This window comes from Macrobrachium rosenbergii, chromosome 16, assembly GCF_040412425.1.
Source record: "Macrobrachium rosenbergii isolate ZJJX-2024 chromosome 16, ASM4041242v1, whole genome shotgun sequence".
NCBI lineage: Eukaryota > Metazoa > Arthropoda > Malacostraca > Decapoda > Palaemonidae > Macrobrachium > Macrobrachium rosenbergii.
The window spans coordinates 58,250,881-58,270,432 of NC_089756.1; the positions used below are offsets into that span (position 1 = coordinate 58,250,881).

General features: G+C 42.9%; 1 protein-coding gene across 1 annotated transcript in view; it reads left to right on the top strand.

Annotated features, from left to right (window-relative positions):
* The first annotated feature begins 287 nt into the window (after window positions 1-287).
* Window positions 288-19,552, top strand: part of LOC136847460 (high mobility group nucleosome-binding domain-containing protein 5-like) — a 127,366-nt gene continuing 108,101 nt past the window's right edge. The window contains exon 1 of the mRNA XM_067119192.1: window positions 288-4,318. Coding sequence (XP_066975293.1) covers window positions 3,392-4,318 — 927 coding nt within the window. The 5' untranslated portion in view covers window positions 288-3,391. The remainder of the gene's footprint in view (window positions 4,319-19,552) is intronic.

Genomic DNA, 19,552 nt, shown 5'->3' on the forward strand with positions numbered 1-19,552 from the left:
TGCTAAATGTTCACATATCCATTTGATTTGTCATTTATATTTATTTCTCATTGTTTTCTGTATGTAAACCTATATTTATTCTTCATAAAATGTATTTTTTGTATCTGGAACAGATTAATTGGATTACATTATTCCTTTTGGGAATTATTGGTTCCATTTTAGTATGATTCGGACTTGACTTTCTGGAACGGATTACGCATGAAATCTGAGGTTCCACTGTACAAACACTACACCTTACATTTATGGAGTAACCTTCGGTGCATGTGCTGGCGTGGCTGTAAACTGACTAACAATGATGGTATCTTGGTGGAGAATGGAGGGAAAGAGGGGGTTACCCATGCACTCCACGCTCATGCCTTTGAGTGTTTCTTTGGCCACTGTTATGTGTGGAAGCATCACATTGCTCTCTTTGTGTGTTTCTCTGTGAACTGGTTGAGTACCCCTATGCTAATCCTTTGTGTTTATTCATGTGTAGTACTGTGCACATGTCCCCCTCAAATTGGGACCACCTTGACGTGGTGAGGGGCTCTCGAACCTAGGGATCTATTTTTTTTTTCCCTAAGTTTGATCCCAAGTGTCCCACATATATATTAATACACTTTAGGAATAATTTTGTGGATTTTTCCACTCTTGTCAAAATTACCAAAATTAATAAATAGGAAAACATATCATAGCATGGAGTGAAGTTGAATCTGAAGCTAAATAGTGGGAACTTTGGTAGAACCATCATCTACCTGATAATGTTCGGACCTGGTTTTACAGGCGGAACTATTCTGTGGAGCTGGACCACGGATTCCAGGGGGGCCTGGTTCTAGGAATAGGACTCTCGGCTTTCTGTCCGGTTAGCCCATATTGTGATTAGGGTGGGGATGACTGTATTATTACAATGCACTCAGTCCTAGCAAGCGGGTTTTGCTTACACTTGGGCCATACCAATCATGATGTGCCATCCCCCTTTTGGGGTAGGGTAGGGACGCGGACATTTGGGAGTCAGTTCCCACTTGTGCCATTAGTGGAACATTCAACTTCATAAAAAGCTAGTGATATCTTTTCAAGATTTATTAATTTTTTTTTTTATATCTTTTATGCAAGGTAGTCGTGAAGATATTAGTACCCCTGGACCCCATGATGGTAAAATTCTGGCACAGTCGATGACTAACGGAACGTCACTCCCGAATCTCCTTAGCACAGATATAAATGCTACAACGGCGTATCCTGTTCTAAGTAAAATATCAATTCCTAAAGACTCGAAGAGTTTAGAAAGTCAAAAAGAAACAAATAATAACAAATTGGTAAACTCCAGTACTGTAACACTGGAACCATACATAAAGGACAATAACTCTAAAATAGAGACAAGTAATCCCCCTAAAACCCTATCAACACAAGACAGCTCATCACCGATGAATGTAAAAAATTAAAAAGTAATAACTATCGACTCAATCCAACACTAGATCATTTTGAACATATTTTTGGACCAGACAGTTGGTCCAGATTTTTAATGTTAAAAGCAGAAAAGCAGATCTCACCAGCCATTTTAGAGAACAAATTATTAAATATACACCCCACACAAGACATGGAATGTAGACATATCAAAAACAATGAATGGCTAATACAAACAACAACCAAAGCCCAATCAACAACCTCTCTACAAATAACCAACATAAATGAAATAAAAGTAACAGTAACCAGCCACGAAACACTAAACTATACACAAGGAACAGTAATGCTCCCAGACAATGATGAAAAAGAGCTACCATCAAAACAAATCTTAATTGACTCCCTTAAATTAAGATACAACAACATACTTGACTTGGAATTATATACTGTCCCAAGTAGAAAGGATGCAAATAAACCTATTAAAATAGTCAACATAAAATTTACAAACCAGGAACTACCACGAAAAATAAAAATTCTAGGACTAAATAGAGAAGTTCGCCCTTTGTCCCTAAACCTCTCCAATGTTCTAACTGTCTAAAATATGGCCATTCAACCAAAAGATGTAGAAATAACGCTATATGTACTGTATGTTCTGAAGACCAACCTTCAAATGTGTAAATTGCAAATTAAATCATCATGCAAAATCTAAAGACTGTATATTTTTTATCAATATTATACAGAATTACAAATGTTAATGGACAGAACTGGTATGCCCGTTAACAAAGCCAAACTCGAACTGAAGGCGAGAGGAATCAATGACCCAGCAAAATGCCATTCATATTCAAATGCCGTAACAACTCATAATAAACATAAAGTATCTCAACACAGAATAGCTGTCCTCTACTATTCATAAAAGCCCAACAGTACAGTTGCAATAGACCTCCCCAGTAACAAGCCCAGTTAATCGTTCAGAAACGAATTCCAATGATATGGAAAAATCAACAGAGGTTAATAATCCAGATCTGGAAACTCATAATGCACTAACATCATCCACAGAAAACTTAATTGACAAAAATAACCATAATAAAAAAAGGAAAGTAATTGACAGAACTCTCCCTAGGGGAAAAAAAAACCTAACATTCCATTCACAGATCGATATAGCAAAACCCCAGTCTCACCCATTAATCAGAAACAGAGTACATTAACTGCATCACAAGTGGAAATCCATAGTATTCCACAATCCAAGACAAATATAAATAATTCCCCAAATATGGACAAATCAACTAACTCTTCTGCACTCATATCACCAAAATCAATGCAGAAACTTTCAATTAAACATCCCACTGAAGAATAAAAAAAACCCATAAAATTAATCAAATCACAACCCCATCAAATCAACCCTCAACAAGACCAAAGAATAATAATAATAAAAATTCAAATCAAAATTTTATACCAGCACATCGGAGATCCAATATACCTATACCAGAAATTCCTAACAAAAATATTTCAACATCCAGTTATAGAGGGATGAAGAAATTTGTTTTTATTTAGCATTTCCCAACATTTTGTGAGAGAGAGAGAGAGTGTAATTGTCGTTGTGAGTGGTTCGGTTGTTGGAGTTGGTTTTATGGCTGTCTCTCTGTCTGTCAGTCTGTCGGGAGTTTTTGGTTTTTTGGGGAGGTCTTGGGCAGTTGAGGTCCAACCTTGAAAATGAACGGGGAGTTTGTCTGGCTTTTGTTTTTGGATACCGGTACCGATATTGATGGTGCATGTGTCTCTTTTTTTTTCGTTCGTTGTTGGTGGAGGGTTTGTTTGAAATTTTGTTTTTGTGGTTTCTGTGTGCTGTGATTGGCGACCGTGGACCTTTACCCATCTCCAGCAACCGAAGATCAGGGTGAGTGTTGTTTGTTTGTGGGTTAAAATTCCGCCACATAATATTTGGCGCCCAACGTGGGGCAGCTGGTATTGCAGCTGCAAGTGAGATTGGTGGCTGGTAGTGTGACTGAAGAGAAGGATGGAAGAGGAACTGGTAAGGTTGAGAGAGGAGAATACGTGGTTGAGGGGTGAGAATGAGAGATTGAGGAGTCAGTTGGAGGAGGTGGAGGGAATGCTAGGAAGTGCAAAAGAAGAAATGAAAGGGGAGATGAAAGAGTCAGAAGAGAGAATGGAAGAGAGGATGGATAAAAAGTTGGAGGGAATGATGAAAAGTGTGGAAGAAATGGTGAAAGGTATGTTCAAAGGTGTTTTTGGAGAAGGGGCTGTTGGAGGCAGGTTCTCTGGAACGTGTGAAGGAGCAAGAGAGAAAGAAAAGGAGGAAGAAGTGAATGGAAGCGTGAGTGATGAAAGTGATATGGGAATAGGAAGTGAGAAACGAGGGAATGAGAGGCAGGGTAAGGAAAAGGGGAATGAAAAGCAAGGGAAGGAACAGAGGGAAAGTAAGGATAAGTCAGGGGAAGAAAAAGGGAAGAAGGGAAAGGGAAAGGAAACTGGTAAGAAGGGTAAGGAAGTGGGAAAGGCAGGAAAGAAGGGAGAGGGTGAAGGCAGTAGTGATAGTGAGGTGGATGGAGGTGAGTGGATAAAAGTGGATAAAAAGAGGGGGAAGAAGAGTGTAATGAGTAAGATGAATGTAAGTGCGGAAGTGGACTCTTTGTATTCGGAAGAGGGTATGAAAGGACAGAGTGAAAGTAGCGAAAGTGAGAGTGAAAGTGAGAAAGAAGTGAGAAAGGCTATGTATGTGAGGGAGGTACCCTGGTGTGAAAAGTATAATGAGTATGGAAGTAGGGATGTGCATGATTTCTTTAGGGAGTATGAAAGGTTTTGTCAGGATAAGTATGGGGAAAGTAAGAGAGTGTGGGCACGAGAATTAGGAGAGTATTTGACTGGGTTTTTACTTGATATGTATAGGGTTATTATGAGTGTGGGGGATGTTGAGTATGACAAGGTGAAAGCTAGACTAGTTGAGCAAATTTAGGCGTATGAAAGCGAGTGTTAAGTATAAGAGGAAGAATGAATTTGATGAGGCAAGAATGAAAGCTGGAGAAACCTTGTCACTATATGCTTGTAGGCTGGAGACGTTGGCAAGGAAGAAGTTTGGGGATGATGGGATAGATGAATGTAAGGAGTTAGTACGGAAGTTGTTAGGGACAGTGCCAGATGGAGTTAGAGAATTTGTGAACTTGAAGCGGAAGGAGAAGAAAAGATGGACGAATGAAAGGTTGACTTGGGGAGAAATCTTGGAAATTGTAGAAGATTATGAGCTTGACAGGGTTATAAAAGAGAGCAGAAGTGTAAGTGTAAGGGCTGGGGTAGATGAGAGAGTACCAGAGTTTGGAAGCTTTAGGGATGCAGTGTTGAGGGGCCCAATGAGAATGGCCGATAGTGTAATAGATAGGAGTGTAAGAGCAAGTAATGTGAAGGTGCCAGTGAGGATGAATGATGGGTTTGTAAGGGAACAACGGGTTGGACGGGTTAGGGATAGTAGTGTACAAAGGGGAAGGTCGGTGAGTGGAAGTCGAGCGAAGTGTTTTAGATGTGGAAAGGAAGGACATACAAAGAATGAGTGTAGGTGGGCTTTAGGAGAGTGTTTCGGGTGTGGGCAATCGGGACATTTGGTAAGGGAGTGTACGAAAGATAGGGGGGTTAAATGCTACCGGTGCGGACAGGTGGGTCATGTTGCTAATGGTTGTAGGGGTACCCGAGTGAATGTAATATGTGGTAACTGTGGTAAGAATGGGCATTATGCGAGAATGTGTTCAGAACCGAGAGCGAAGTGTGACGAATGTGGAATGGAAGGGCATGTATCAAGTGTATGTAGACGAAAGAGGGTGACTGTGACAGCGAATTCGGGAAACTGAGTGTGAAGGGGGTTCAAATGGGTGGATCCTCCAGGATGCAAGCGGTGCGTGTGATGCATGTACGTGAGGGGTTGTTGCATGAGGGAGGTTTTGCTGGAAAGACTGACGAGTGCATGAGTGTGCAAGTGTGTTGTAAGGGAGTAAGATTGATTGCCTTAGTAGATACCGGGTGTAGTATGAATGTCATATTTAAGAATGGATGTGAGAAATTGAGGAATACGTGTGAGATTAGGAACTGTCAGGGGAAGTAAGAGGGATTGGAAATTTAGGGGTAGCAGTGGTTGGAAGAGTGTGAACGGTTAGAAATTGGGGGTGTAGTGATGGATGAAAGTGATTTTTGTGTGATTGAGAGTACGAATGATAAATATGATATTTTATTGGGATGTGAGTTTTTGAAAAAATGCGGGATGGTGGTCCGTCCTAGTATGAATGTAATTGAATTACGTATGAAAGGGGATGTGCTTGGGGATTTGTATTTGGGGAAGGATGGTAGGGTTGAGCAAAAATTGTGGAAGAGAGTGCCTGTAATTGCGACAGAGAGGGTAAAAAGTGCCACATGATATTGGAGAAGTTGTGAGTGTGAAAGTGGCATGGCCGGATAGCCTCGGGATAGCCAACAATGATAGGTGTGAGTATGTGGTTGAGGAATAGACATAAATAAATTAGTCAGGGCAAATGTGTGTGTATATGATGGGGTTTTGAACATGGGAGATCCGAGGGTATATATAACGTCATTGCCGAGTGTCAGGAAGAAGCGAGTCCGAGGAATATGTGAGGGAGATTGCGTGGGAATATTACGTACGTTGGTGAATGTGGATGATGAGAGGTACGTGAAGGTACGGCAGGTGATGACAGGTGATTTGAAAGGAGTTAATGATTGGACGTATGAGGAGTTGAAGGAAAGAGTAAAGGTAGATGAAAATGTAAGTGATAACGTAAGAGAACGATTGAGGAGAATGTTGTGGGATAGGCGGGGGCATTGAGTCGTGGAGACGAGGATTTTGGGGATCGAAGCTTCCTGAATTTAAAATAGTTCTGGAAGACGACACCCCATATATCAGCGTCCCCGACATTTTTCTCTGTCTATCAATCGTGAGATAGAGGAGCAGTGTGAGGAGCTTGAGAGGGTGGGAGTGATTGAAAGGAGCACGAGCGCCTGGAATAGCCCCATTGTACCGTACGTAAGCCAGATGGAAGTTTGCGAATGTGTGTGGATTATCGGAAGGTGAATGAAGTAACTGTGAAAGAGCGATTCCCGATGAATGTGGTGTCTGATTTGTGTACAAGATGAATAGAATGGAAGTGTTTACAAAATTAGATCTGGTAAGGGCTATTACCAGATGCCTCTGGAGGAGGGAGCAGGCATATTACGGCCTTTTCTAGTGGTTCCTGCCACTACCAGTTCCGAAGATTGAGTTTCGGACTGGCTAATGCGCCTGCTGCCTTCCAAAGGGCAATGAATGTGGTTCTGGCTGGGTTTGATCGCAAGAAGGTAACTGTTTTTATAGATGACATTTTGATTGCAGAGTGAGACTGTAGAAGAGAATATGGAACTGCTTGAACGAGTGTTAGAAAGGTTGGAAGAAGTAGGAATAAAAGTAAAACTTGAAAAGTGTGCTTGGTTGGCTGGGGAGGTGGAATTCCTAGGGCATATGGTGAGTGGAAGAGGTGTAAGGAAGAGTGATAAGTTCGTGAATAAGGTAGGGAATTTCCACGTCCCCGGACCGTGCGTGAGTTGAAAGGATTTTTTGGGTTTAATTGAGTTTGGAAGGAAGTTTATAAAAGATTGTTCAGGGATCGAAACCACTTACTGAATGGACGGGGAAGAGAAATTGTGTAAGATTGAAATGGGATGAGCGAATGATAGAAGCGTTCGAGAGATTGAAAGAGGAGGCTGCAAGAGACGTGACGTTGGCTTTCCGGACTATAGTGAGAATGCGAATAAACTAGAACTGTATACAGATGCAAGTAAATATAGTATGGGAGGATGCTTGGTATAAATGCAGAAGGCGAATGGGGAGAACAATTGAGAGTAATTGCGTATGTGAGCAAGGCGTTTGGAAAGGCAGAGTTGAAATATTCGGTGATTGAAAAGGAATTGGCTGCAATAAGGTTTTGTGTGAAAGCGTTGAAAGTATTTTTGTATGGGGTAGATTTTGTGATACGGACGGACCATCGACCACTAGTATATATGGTTAAAAAGGAGAGTGTGAATGCTAGAATTGCGAGAACGATAAAGGATTTGAATGAGTTTAGTTTTAAGGTAGAGTATGTACAAGGTAGACAGAATATTGTTGCAGATGCTATGTCGCGTATGTGGACTGAACGAGATGATAGGGTTAGGAGCGACTGGGACCCGGACCAAGTACCTGTAGGATTTGTGGTAAAGCAACAGTATGTAGGGGAGAATCGAGTGTGGGAATGTCTGTTTGGGGTTGGGTAGTTTGAAATAAATGGGTTGATTGACGGAGTACCTGCGAGCATGAACGAGTCGCGTGAAAAGGTGATGAATGAGATGCCGGAAGGAGGAGTGCGTGAGGAAGGAAGGAATTAGATGAGGAGGAAAAGTTAGTGAAAGTGTTGTTGGTAGTGGCGGAAATGTTTAAAATTACAGTACGATTGTTCTTTGGATGGAATAGGCCGGTAGAGTATAAAGGAAGGGTGAATGAAAGTGGTACGAATGTGATTATAAATGTTCACTGTGGAAAGGATACTTGTAGCTGGCTGGTTAAGAAAGGTGATTGTGGGGAAAATGAGGGAATAAGGGGTAGGGTTGAGGATATCGTTGAAGATGAATGCGATGAGGATGGTTGTGAGGAAGCTAAGCAGGTGAATGTAGCCGTGAGAGCGTGTATGCATGAAACGAAAGGTAAATTAGTAACGAATGTAGTGGTGGATCAGAATAAATATTGTAGTTTGGTAGACACGGGAGCACAAGTGTCGTTAGTGAGTAGTACAGTAGTTAGTGAATTGGAAAGGTGCGATTGGGATATAAAAGAAAATCAACGAGTGTAAGGATACATGGTTTGGGACAAGGGAGTGTGTTAGTATGGGAGGAGGTACAATTAAAAATTCAGTTAGGGGATTTGAAATAATACATAATTTTGTAGTCATGGATGAGAATGATATGCCAACATGTTTTTATTAGGAATTGATTTTATGAGAATGCATGATATAAGTGTGGATGTCGGAAGGGAATTTTAGGAAAGGGCGGCAGGGAAATAACGAAGGTTAAAGGAGGGGATGTGTCTAAAACTAGTTTTGTAGGTATGGTAGATATTGCAAGGAGTGAAAATGATTTGTTGAGTGAAGAGGAAATTAAGCAGATGCAAAATCAGTGCATGAAAATAAATATGTTAAGAGAGTGTGTTAGGGGTGTAAGAGTAGGAAGTTGGCCGTCTGAGTTAGAAGTGTATAAGCGAAGTGCTAAGAGATTTGTTGTATGTAAAGGTATAGTTTATTTTTGCATCAGGAAGGGATATGGGATGGGGAAGTGTATGTGCCAGTATTTTCGGAAGACGCAGCCGTGGGTATGTGTTTATTGGTGCATAATAGGTTTGGGCATCTGGGGAAAAATAAATTATGGGAATGTATGAGAGAGAGATTGTATGTGCCTGGATTGAGTAAAATTTGTGCGGATGTAGCGATTACGTGTGCGGACTGTCAGAAGGGTAAGTATCAAAGTGTGCATGCAAATCCACCTGTGTTGCGATTGCAGATGAAAGAGTTATTTGAGATGGTTGTGATTGATTGTGTGTCGTTGCCTGTGACTGCTAGAGGACATGTGGGAATGGTTGTAATGGTAGATCATTTGAGTAAGTTTGCATATGCGGTAGCGATTCGGAACAAAAAAAGAGTGAGACTGTAGCGAGAATGGTGGGTCAAGTGATGTTGCCAATGTGTGTGTGCAAGCCGACGCGAATGTTGAGTGACAATGGGCCTGAATTTGTTGGATGGGAGTTTGAGCAAATGTTGCGTGATTGGGGCATAGAACATGTGTACTCTACGCCGTATATGCCCAGTGTGAATGGATTGGCGGAACGAACGGTGAGAACGTTGACAGAGATATTACGTATGATGAGTGAATGTGATAATGATTGGGATGTAAACGTTGGGCGAGCGTTGTGGGTATACAACGCCACCGTGCATAAGGGTATTGGTATGTCTCCGTGTAAATATGTGTTAAATTTTGAAAAGATAGTGAGACCGAGATTGGGTCTATCTGATAATGATAGGGAGGTATGGAAGAAGGCGCATGAAAGGTTTGAAAGTTACAAGGTGGGCGAGAAAGTGTTGAAAGAAGTAATCGAGAAAGGGCGGTTGAATGTAAATAAAGTGCGTGGAAAAATTTGAGGGTCCGTATGAGGTGTTGGAAGTTGGTCCCAGTGGGCTTAGTTATGTTGTAGGGAAGTATGTGTAGATGGTAGTGTGAGAGAAATGCGAGCGCATCACAACCAATTGCGTAGATGGAAGGATGTACCGGAATATGTGAGAGAGAATGGGGTGTATAAATGGTTGAAATCGAATGTGGGTGAACCAAGTATGCATGAGAGCTTGTGTATGGAGGATCAGCAATTTGTTTTGATAGAGTATGGTAAAAAACGTAAGAAAGGGAAGAACGTAAGTAAACTGAATGGTCGTAAGTTGTGTGATAGGGTGTGAGTGCCAAAGTGGAAATGAGTGATAAAGCGTGTAATACGGATGAATGGGATGGTATGGATAGAACGTATAGCATATGCGGGTTTGATATGACTGAGTTGACTGAACGTGTAGGGGTTGGTGAGCGGTTGGAGGTGAGCGAAAGTGTAAGAGTAAGAGAGCGTAGCAGTGATAGACGAGTGATTGAAAGCATGAATGAATCGTTGCAAGAATTGGAAAGGTCAATGAGCGAATGGGATGGGTTAGTTGAAGAATTGGGGGAGGTATTTGGGAACGAGTTAGAGGGTATAGATGAGATTGTGGATGAAATTGAGAGTGGTAATAGTGAAGAAGATAGCGTGAATCTGAGAGAGAATGGAGGAGAAGATGTGAGTTTGAATGTTGCTAGAAGAGAGAATGATTGAGTGCCCACGAACGCGATCTAGAGGACCTGCTAGTGAGCATCCGTGGGTGTTGCGTAAGGCGATTTGAAAGGGGTGTGAAAGGTGTTGGTTGGGAAATGCTAAAAGGGGGGAGAAATATAGAGGGATGAAGAAATTTGTTTTTATTTAGCATTTCCCAACGTTTTTTTGAGAGAGAGAGAGAGAGAAGAGAGAGAGAGAGAGAGAGAGAGAGAGAGAGAGAGAGAAGAGAGTGTAATTGTCGTTGTGAGTGGTTCGGTTGTTGGAGTTGGTTTTATGGCTGTCTCTCTGTCTGTCTGTCGGTCTGTCGGGAGTTTTTCGTTTTTTGGGGAGGTCTTGGGCAGTTGAGGTCCAACCTTGAAAATGAACGGGGAGTTTGTCTGGCTTTTGTTTTTGGATACCGGTACCGATATTGATGGTGCATGTGTCTCTTTTTTTTTCGTTCGTTGTTGGTGGAGGGTTTGTTTGAAATTTTGTTTTTGTGGTTTCTGTGTGCTGTGATTGGCGACCGTGGACCTTTACCCATCTCCAGCAACCGAAGGTCAGGGTGAGTGTTGTTTGTTTGTGGGTTAAAATTCCGCCACACAGTAATGGAAACATAATTGGGACCCAGAGATTAGAACCATCCCTTCAACACTCGGAGCATGACTTATCTTGCGGATGTCAGGAGTGTTTCATAATTACGTACAATCGTTTACCTAACAAAAATGAAAATATAACCCGAAATTTCATAAATAACTTTACTAGGTTCCGAAAATGCCCTTTAACATTCCATCAAGATGGCGAACTATGCTCAGAATCCTTAAAACTAAAGAAAAACATGATCAAAACTCAAATAGATTTGCTAATAAGGAAATATGAAGAAGAACCAATCAATGCATCAAATATTCAGCAATCAAACTTAGCTACAAAGAAACCACAAAGCAATACAAACTCCCTTAAAATGTTACGGGATATAGCTAAATCATCAATTAACTTACAAAATCTAACACCAATCCCACCAAAAAATGACCAATAAAATAATTCAGTGGAACATGAATGGATTTTCTACTCAGCTTCAGCTAGGTGAAATCCAGAGAATACTAAAGGAACATAAACCTGTTTGCATATGTCTACAGCATATTGGTACAACTCCTAAGAACTTTAGAAACTACAAATTAGCTTGCCACTCACCAATAGCGGATGGCAAGCTAGGAACAGCTATATATGTTCATAACGATTCAACTTATGAACCCTTAAATATTACAGCACTGTCATATCAAATAACTGCAATCAAATTGCATATGCCAGACAGTCAAATTATCACTATACTAAATCTATATAATCAACCAAATTTTAACAAACTTTAGTGATTTAGCACAAATAGTAAATAATGTAAATGGCCCCCTACTAATAGTAGGCAACTTTAATGCCCATAATCCATTGAGGGACAGCGCACATGCTAGTAACTTGGCCGGCTCAAACATTGAGAATTGCATAAATGTTCAGAATTTACATTACCTGAATGAAAGTGATTCACCAACGTACTTCTCAAAAACTCATTTAACCTTCTCCTCAATACATATTTCATTATGTTCACTGGAGTTAATTGAAGAACTGGAATGGAATGTCCTAGACGACTCATGTACTAGTGATCACTTTCCAATTGTTTCGAATTATTTGAACAACCAAAAACAATCATTTCCCATAAAATATAACTTACTGAAAGCTGACTGGGATAAATACAATTTACAAACTAGAAATATCCCTCCCTTCCCATTAAATCAAAACAGTAATGTCACAAATGATTTCTTTTCCAGTTTTGTAATCAGTGCTGCAGATAAATGCATCCCCAAAACTTCTGCATCCCCTAATATATCCCCCGTTCCATGGTGGTCTAATAATTTATATCTCTTAAATCAAACCAAACACACACTGGCACGTAATCTGAGTAGACTTAAGTCTAGATTAAACACCCTTAATAAAGGCCCTTGTAATATAAACAAACTAAACAAGATAATAGTTATAAATACTGTATAACTATTGATCACATTAAACCACTTTACAATAAATATAATGCAAAATTTCGAAAAACAATAATATTCGAAAAAGCTCAGTCGTGGAAAAATTATATTTCGGAGTTGTCACAAAATACTTCAATTAAGGAAATATGGCACAAAATCCGTAAAATCAATGGTAAACATGTAAGACCACCTAGAAGCCCAATACTATATAATAGCAAACTAAATCATAATCTACAAGATATTTCAAATATATTAGCCAAACATATAGAAGATATTAGTGCTTATTCTAATTTAGATGAACACTTCAAAAGAATTAGAACACAAAAAATAAATCATACACTTAATTTTGAAACTGATGAGGACCTTGATTATAACCAAGAATTCAATATGAATGAACTTAATTTTTCTCTAAAATCATGTCGATCATCAGCTCTGGGGCAAGATGTGATTTCTTTTGAAATGATCCAGAATTTAGCAACACTAGCTAAAGAATTCTTATTAAAATTATATAATAACATATGGCTAACGCATGTCTTCCCAACTAAGTGGAGACATGCAATAATCATACCCATCAGTAAACCAGGAAAAGACCCTAGCAACCCCACTAATTATAGGCCAATATCTCTAACAAGTTGCTTGTGCAAACTGTTGGAGAAAATGGCTAGTTTGAGATTAACAAGTGTCATAGCAAAACATTCAATTTTATCACCTACCCAATTGGGATCAATAGCTGGTAGATCTACACTAGACCCGTTAACTCAAATAGAAGATCATATTAAAAAAGGATTTGAAAAGAAAAAGCTGACAGTGGCTATTTTCTTTGATATAGAAAAAGCATATGATACCACATGGAGATACAATATTATGCACAAACTCCATAAATCTGATTTCTGGGCTCAACCTGTGTCACCCAGTGAAATGATCCAATAGCACTCATTTCTAGGTATAAATATTACTAAATATACCAGAGAAAAAGCTATCCATAATGCCAGGGTTACGACCCCTGGATCGAACACCATTAGATGGTGTCAGTATGCACAAGGGGTGAGTGGTTGCCACTACACAGATCTTCGTCCTACAGATTTCTCCATTCTCAAAACCCTGAAAAGGGAGGAGCCGTTCCAAAGCCTTACCCTCCGCACCTAGCCAACCACCACCCCGGCCGCCATATTCATTCCAATTTAGCACGCCTTCCAGGATACACCGTATTTTTCTTTGGTGTTATTTTTCGGTTTTTTCTACTTACATCATGTCATCCCACCAGGAATTTCCACCATCTAAGTTTAGTACCATTTCCCTTTGGGTTTTTTTATTACAGAGGCATTATATTTTGACTGTTCATATATTGTTTACCAAGGTAAATAGTTCTATAATGAAGGCGTGGGCTGTGCCTGCCTCTGCCATGCTTGACCCTCAGTCTTCGCATTTTATTAGCAGAATATTTCTGCTAGTTTTTATGCATACTCCATTTCAGTTTGGAACCTTATTTGGAGAATTTACCATTTCGCTGGTAGGAGGTAAGGGAGCCCGTATCATGACTGATCTAGGCTAGGGTCGGAGATACACCCCTCCCTTTTTCTGATCATAGTTTTCCCCCCTTTTCACTGGTTTCCTTCCTCCATCAGCGAATTGGTGCCTTCTCGATGGTGGTATTATTATTATCATGATCATAGCTGATGTGTACAAGGATGGCTGACATGTCTATTCTTGGATTAGTTTATGTGTGCGATTCGGCATCAGAGGTGGCCATTTTGGGTATCCCTGCTTCCCGTATAACGGATGTTGTTTGGCCCTCTCTGTCGCTGAGTCATTTATGTATTTATAAGTATATAATTTTTAGATTTCTTAAAAACACATCGATTGGTTAACTTTTATTATGTTAGTGTTCTTGATGACAGATAGTTTTATTCGATTAGGTTTTTTCTAGCCTACCCTACTCAACCGAGCCGTAATTCGGTTTTGGAGGGCTAGGCTAGACAGGATAGGCGCTTTTACATGATGCTCAGACTACCTAGCTCACCTGACCAGTGAGGGAGTTCCTCGTTCACTCTTGGCCCACCTGACCAGGCCGTTAGGTTTTGGGAGGTGAGGTTAGGCTAGTGAGAGAGTTGCTCTTCACCCTTAGCCCACCTGGCCAGGCCGTTAGGTTTTGGAGGGTGAGGTTAGAATAGTGAAGGGTCTCCTCAATTCATAGTCTACCACCTGACCAGGCTGTCGGTTTTGGAGGATGTGGCTAGGTTATGCGAGGTTCTTCTCCCCCCCCCCCTCACCTGTAGCGCTTATTCTGGCCTTCCTGACCAAGCCAAAAAGTTTTGGTTTTGGAAGGTAGGCTGGGATTCTGAGGTTGCGCAGGTTATTTCGTGTATATAGCCTAGTCCTTCTTTACCTGATCGGTTAGATTTTGGCGACGTGGCCTGGGCGTCCTCCTAGCAGAGGGAAACCGATCGCTTGCGTTCGGCACCCCCGTAAGGAAGTTACATTCGGCTTCCAGAGGGTGTTACCCACCCAACTGGTCACCGTTCGCTGGGTTTCCACCACTCACCTACCTTTCCCTTATCAGGCGGTGTTTCGTTTGCTCGCTTTCCATAGTTATAGCTGGAGCGTCGAACACTGTCCCAGGGATGCAGTCATGAGTTACGCTATGTTAAGTCTCCGCCAGGTTAGTCGGATCTTTCGTTGTTATCGTCCATGTTACCACTCCGGTGGGTATGGTTTTCGGTTTAATTGGCGGTTTCCACTATGTGGTTTCCGCCCTGGGTGATTGAGAGTTGGGCCTTATGCGAACACTCCTTTCCACCACATTACGCCATTTCCATAATATGTAACATAACGAGATTTCAGTGGCAAATCACGGCGGAGTACCATAGCGGCAGAGTATCATAGAGTAGTTATTTTTAACATAATAGTTGGCCATTCTGTAGCATAACCTATGATTATTAGTCTTTTACTATCGGATTCAATTCCGGTGGGTTTTGCCTGATGACACGCATGTTTCATCACCCATAAATCTGTGTATTAGTCTTTTACTACCGGATTCAATTCCGGCGGGTTTTGCCTGATGACAGGCATGTTTCATCACCCATAAATCCGTGTTAAGGTAGCCTATTACCGCTGGACCTAATTCCGGCGGGCCTTGCCTTGACGATACTCATGTACCACCATTCCACTTACAGATGGTACGTTGTCAGGAGCCAGGGTGCACGGCGGTTCTCCAACAACCCTGTGGACACGAGGTGTGCCGATCGCACTCCAGCTGCTCGGTCCACGTTGGGGACCTGGTCGTTTGGCACCCCGATGGCTGTGAAATCTGCTACGCTCTGTACGAGTTAGTGGTGGATGAGTCGGTAAGTTTTAAGAGACCGCTAACCTTTAGTCTCTTTGACTTTAATGGCTTATATAGACATATACAAGAAAATTAGAGAATGTTTTCAGTAAGTCCTACCTTTTCTTACAGTCCGACCAAATCATCCGTGACTCTTCGCTGTCGACCCTGAAGATCTGGGTCGGCGGATTTGGGAGGAACGTTGCGTCTGGCAATCCATATGTCCTGTCGGAGGAGATTTGTAATCTCCTCTACCCCGGTGCCCGGATCTCCGCTGCAATGCCGGCGGAATTGGCCGCCCCAATCATTGAGAGGATCCGGCAAGAGACGCAGCCCTCCCAAGAAGACAACCTGTGCGGAGAGGTGGCGGAAGAAGTAGTGGCCATCAACATCCACCTCGAGCCGATGAGCATAGATTTGGACCATCAGGTAGAAGGTAAGGTGGTAAGTGAGGCAGGGGGAGAGGGTTTTGGTAGTTCCCTTTTCAGTTCTCCTTCTTCCTCTTCTTCTTCTTTTCAGGGGTTTCCCAAACCAGCTATCCTTGGGGACAGATCTCGGTCTGTTATCCCCAAGGTGAAATCCTTAAAAAAGAAGGACTTACCAAAGTCCTCTAGACCTCAAAGGTCTAATCCGCCAGCTCCCTCAAGGTCGTCACTGGCTCTTAAACCAGTGGTGTCCTCAAGTAAGGCTACTCCCCCGTCCAAAGGGTCGAGATCCAGAGTGTCTAAGGCTAAACCCCCACAGCCTAACTTTGACCCTGAGGCCTTTGTCGAACTTCTAATGCAGAGGATCGACTCCAAGGTTGAAGCTAGGCTACAAGACCTTTCTTCTCAGCTTGTTTCAAGCTTGAGACCTCTGGTCAGTCAGTGCTGTCATTGGCACAAAGGATGCAGACCCAGGAAAGCTTGCTCCGGATTTATCCAATCCCGAGCAGTACAGCAGTCCCATGTTGTTCGGATGCCTCCAGACTGCCCCCTTTGATAAGGGGAACCCGTGGCGGCTGGCTCTACATGCCCCCTGCATAATGACACCATGACCATCGAGGGTTTGGGCACTTGTCGTCTGGAAGAACTGGAGTTCTTTCCAGCCGACCTGGTGCCTCCCTACCCAGGCTATGCCAGGCTAACAGAGGAAGCCTGGATTAGATCTGATAAGGTCCCGAAGGAAACGGTTATCTTTTCCAGGGACCAAGCCCAATCCGCCCTGATGCGCGCTCTCACTGACTGGGAGTGTGAAAATACGAAACTTACTCCCTTTAAAGGGAGTTTTACGATGTTCTTGGTAGGTGACTCCATCCCTACCCCCTGCACGACTAAGATTGCAGAATTGACCATTCAGGCGGGAATAGATGGCAAACCTCTGCCTCAACTCCGAGAGACAGATCCCACCTCCCTTCTTTTCCCAGGGATTCGGAATATTGGTCGGGAGCTCTGGCTACGTTCACAGTGGGTAAACTCGACCCCGAGTGTGCCTCCACTTTGTTCAGTGAGCAACTACCCAGGATTCCGGAGGCCCTTCTGAAGGCGGAGTATGAGGCTAAGTGCAGGTTGAGTAGCTCCCTGCATTCCATCACCATCGTAGAGGTAACAGCTTTGACTTACACTGACGAACCTGTGTTCCAGTTCCTGATGAAATCCTTATTAGCGTCATTCCAATCGGACCTTTATGACTTTGTGGTGGTGAGACAAAACTGCCGGAAGCATATCTTCGCAGACGCCACCATCAGGCATGAGCCCAATAGGCTCATGAAGAGTTCTGTCTGGGGACCTAACATCTTCCCTGAGGATGAGGTCAATAATGTTCTGGCGGAGGCAACCAGAGCAAACCAGAGTCTTCGCTCCCGCTGGGGTCTTCCTTTTAAAGGGAAGTCCACCGAGACCTCCGGACCTCAACCCAGGAAAGGAAGAAGTTCAGGAGATACAGAAACCCCAGGCTCAAACTGTGCTTCAGGCTGTACCAGTCTCTCAGATCGGACAGCCTTCCACATCCAAAGCTCAGCCTCAGCAGCAGTTCGTACTGATGCAGCCGGCTCAGCAAGCCTCTGCTCCGCCAGCCTTCGTAGCGTCCCCAGCCTTCAACTCTTCGTTTGAAAGCCAAGGGGCGTTTCGAGGCTACAACAGGCATGCGAGGGGGAGTAGAGCCAGAGCCGCCTACAGAGGTAGGACTGCAACCAGACCTCTCTCCCGTGGAAGAGGAGGCCGAGGAAGCAGAGGAAGCAAGTCCTCTTCCAATCAATGAGTCTCCTCAGGTAGGCGGGAGGTTATATCTCTTCCGGGACCATTGGACCTTCAGTCCGTGGGCCCACAGCATAGTTTCAAAAGGTCTGGGATGGAGCTGGGGCAGAGGGCCTTCTCCGCCAGTCAGGTTCCATCAACCTCCATCCAAAGACTTACTGGACTTTGTAAAAGACCTTCAAAAGAAGGCAATAAAGAAAGTGAGACACTTGAAATTATAAGGCCGTCTGTTCAGTGTCCCAAAGAAAGACTCAATCCAGCAAAGAGTAATTCTAGACTTGTCTCGTCTCAACTTATACATTCAATGCGACAAGTTTCGCATGCTTACGATCTCACAGGTACAGACCCTACTTCCCCGTGGGGCCGTCACCACCTCTATAGATCTTTCAGACGCATATTATCACGTCCCGATTGCGAGAAACTTCTCTCCTTACCTAGGGTTCAGACTAGGGAAACAAGCATACTCGTTCAGAGTCATTCCATTCGGGCTCAACATAGCACCCAGAATTTTTACCAAACTGGCAGAGACAGTAGTCCAACAGCTACGGGCCCAAGGGATTATGCTAGCCGCATACCTGGACGATTGGATAATTTGGGCATCCGCCAAGGAATGTCGAAAAGCAACATTCATAGTGATCAGCTTCCTGGAATCCTTGGGATTCCAAATAAACAGGAAGAAATCCCGTCTAGTTCCGGAGGCTCAGTTTCAGTGGTTAGGAATCCAATGGGACCTAAACACACACAAACTGTCACTTCCGCCAGCCAAAAGGAGAGGAAATAGCCAAAGCTACCAGGCAGTTCCTCAAAACAAAAAGAGCCTCTCGTCGTACCCAGGAAAGAGTCCTGGGTTCTCTTCAGTTTGCGTCAGTGACAGATTTGCTGCTAAAAGCCAAACTGAAGGATATAAACAGGGTATGGCGGAGACGAGCCAACACCAGAAACAGAGACAAGGTGTCTCTAATTCCGCCGGTGTTGAGAAAGAGGCTTCGACCATGGTCAGCAGTCAAGAGTTTGTCAAGGTCAGTGCCTCTCCAATTTCCCCCTCCATCATTAGTGATCCATACGGATGCTTCCCTAAGCGGATGGGGAGGATACTCCCAACACAAGAAAGTTCAAGGAACATGGTCGACTGTATTCCGCCAGTTCCATATCAACATTCTAGAGGCAATGGCAGTATTTCTAACACTAAAGAAACTACGTCCAACCAGACAGATTCACATCAGACTGGTACTGGACAGTGCAGTAGTTGTACATTGCATAAACAGAGGGGGCTCCAAGTCGAGCCGTATCAATCAGGTAATGGTTGCAATTTTCTCTCTGGCAAGGAAACATCTTTGGCACCTGTCAGCTACCCATCTGGCAGGTGTTCGGAATGTCATTGCAGATTCACTATCCAGGACAATTCCGCTGGAGTCGGAATGGTCCTTGGACAAGGCATCATTCGAGTGGATTTGTCTTCAGGTACCGGGTTTCCAGGTGGACCTGTTTGCCACAGAGAACAACCACAAGCTTCCGTGTTACGTTGCTCCCAATCTAGACCCTCTAGCTCATTCCACGGATGCGATGTCAATCGACTGGAACAGGTGGCAAAGGATCTATCTGTTTCCACCAATAAACCTATTAATGAAAGTTTTACACAAACTCAGATCATTCAAAGGTCAAGTAGCACTTGTGGCACCCAACTGGCCAAAGAGCAATTGGT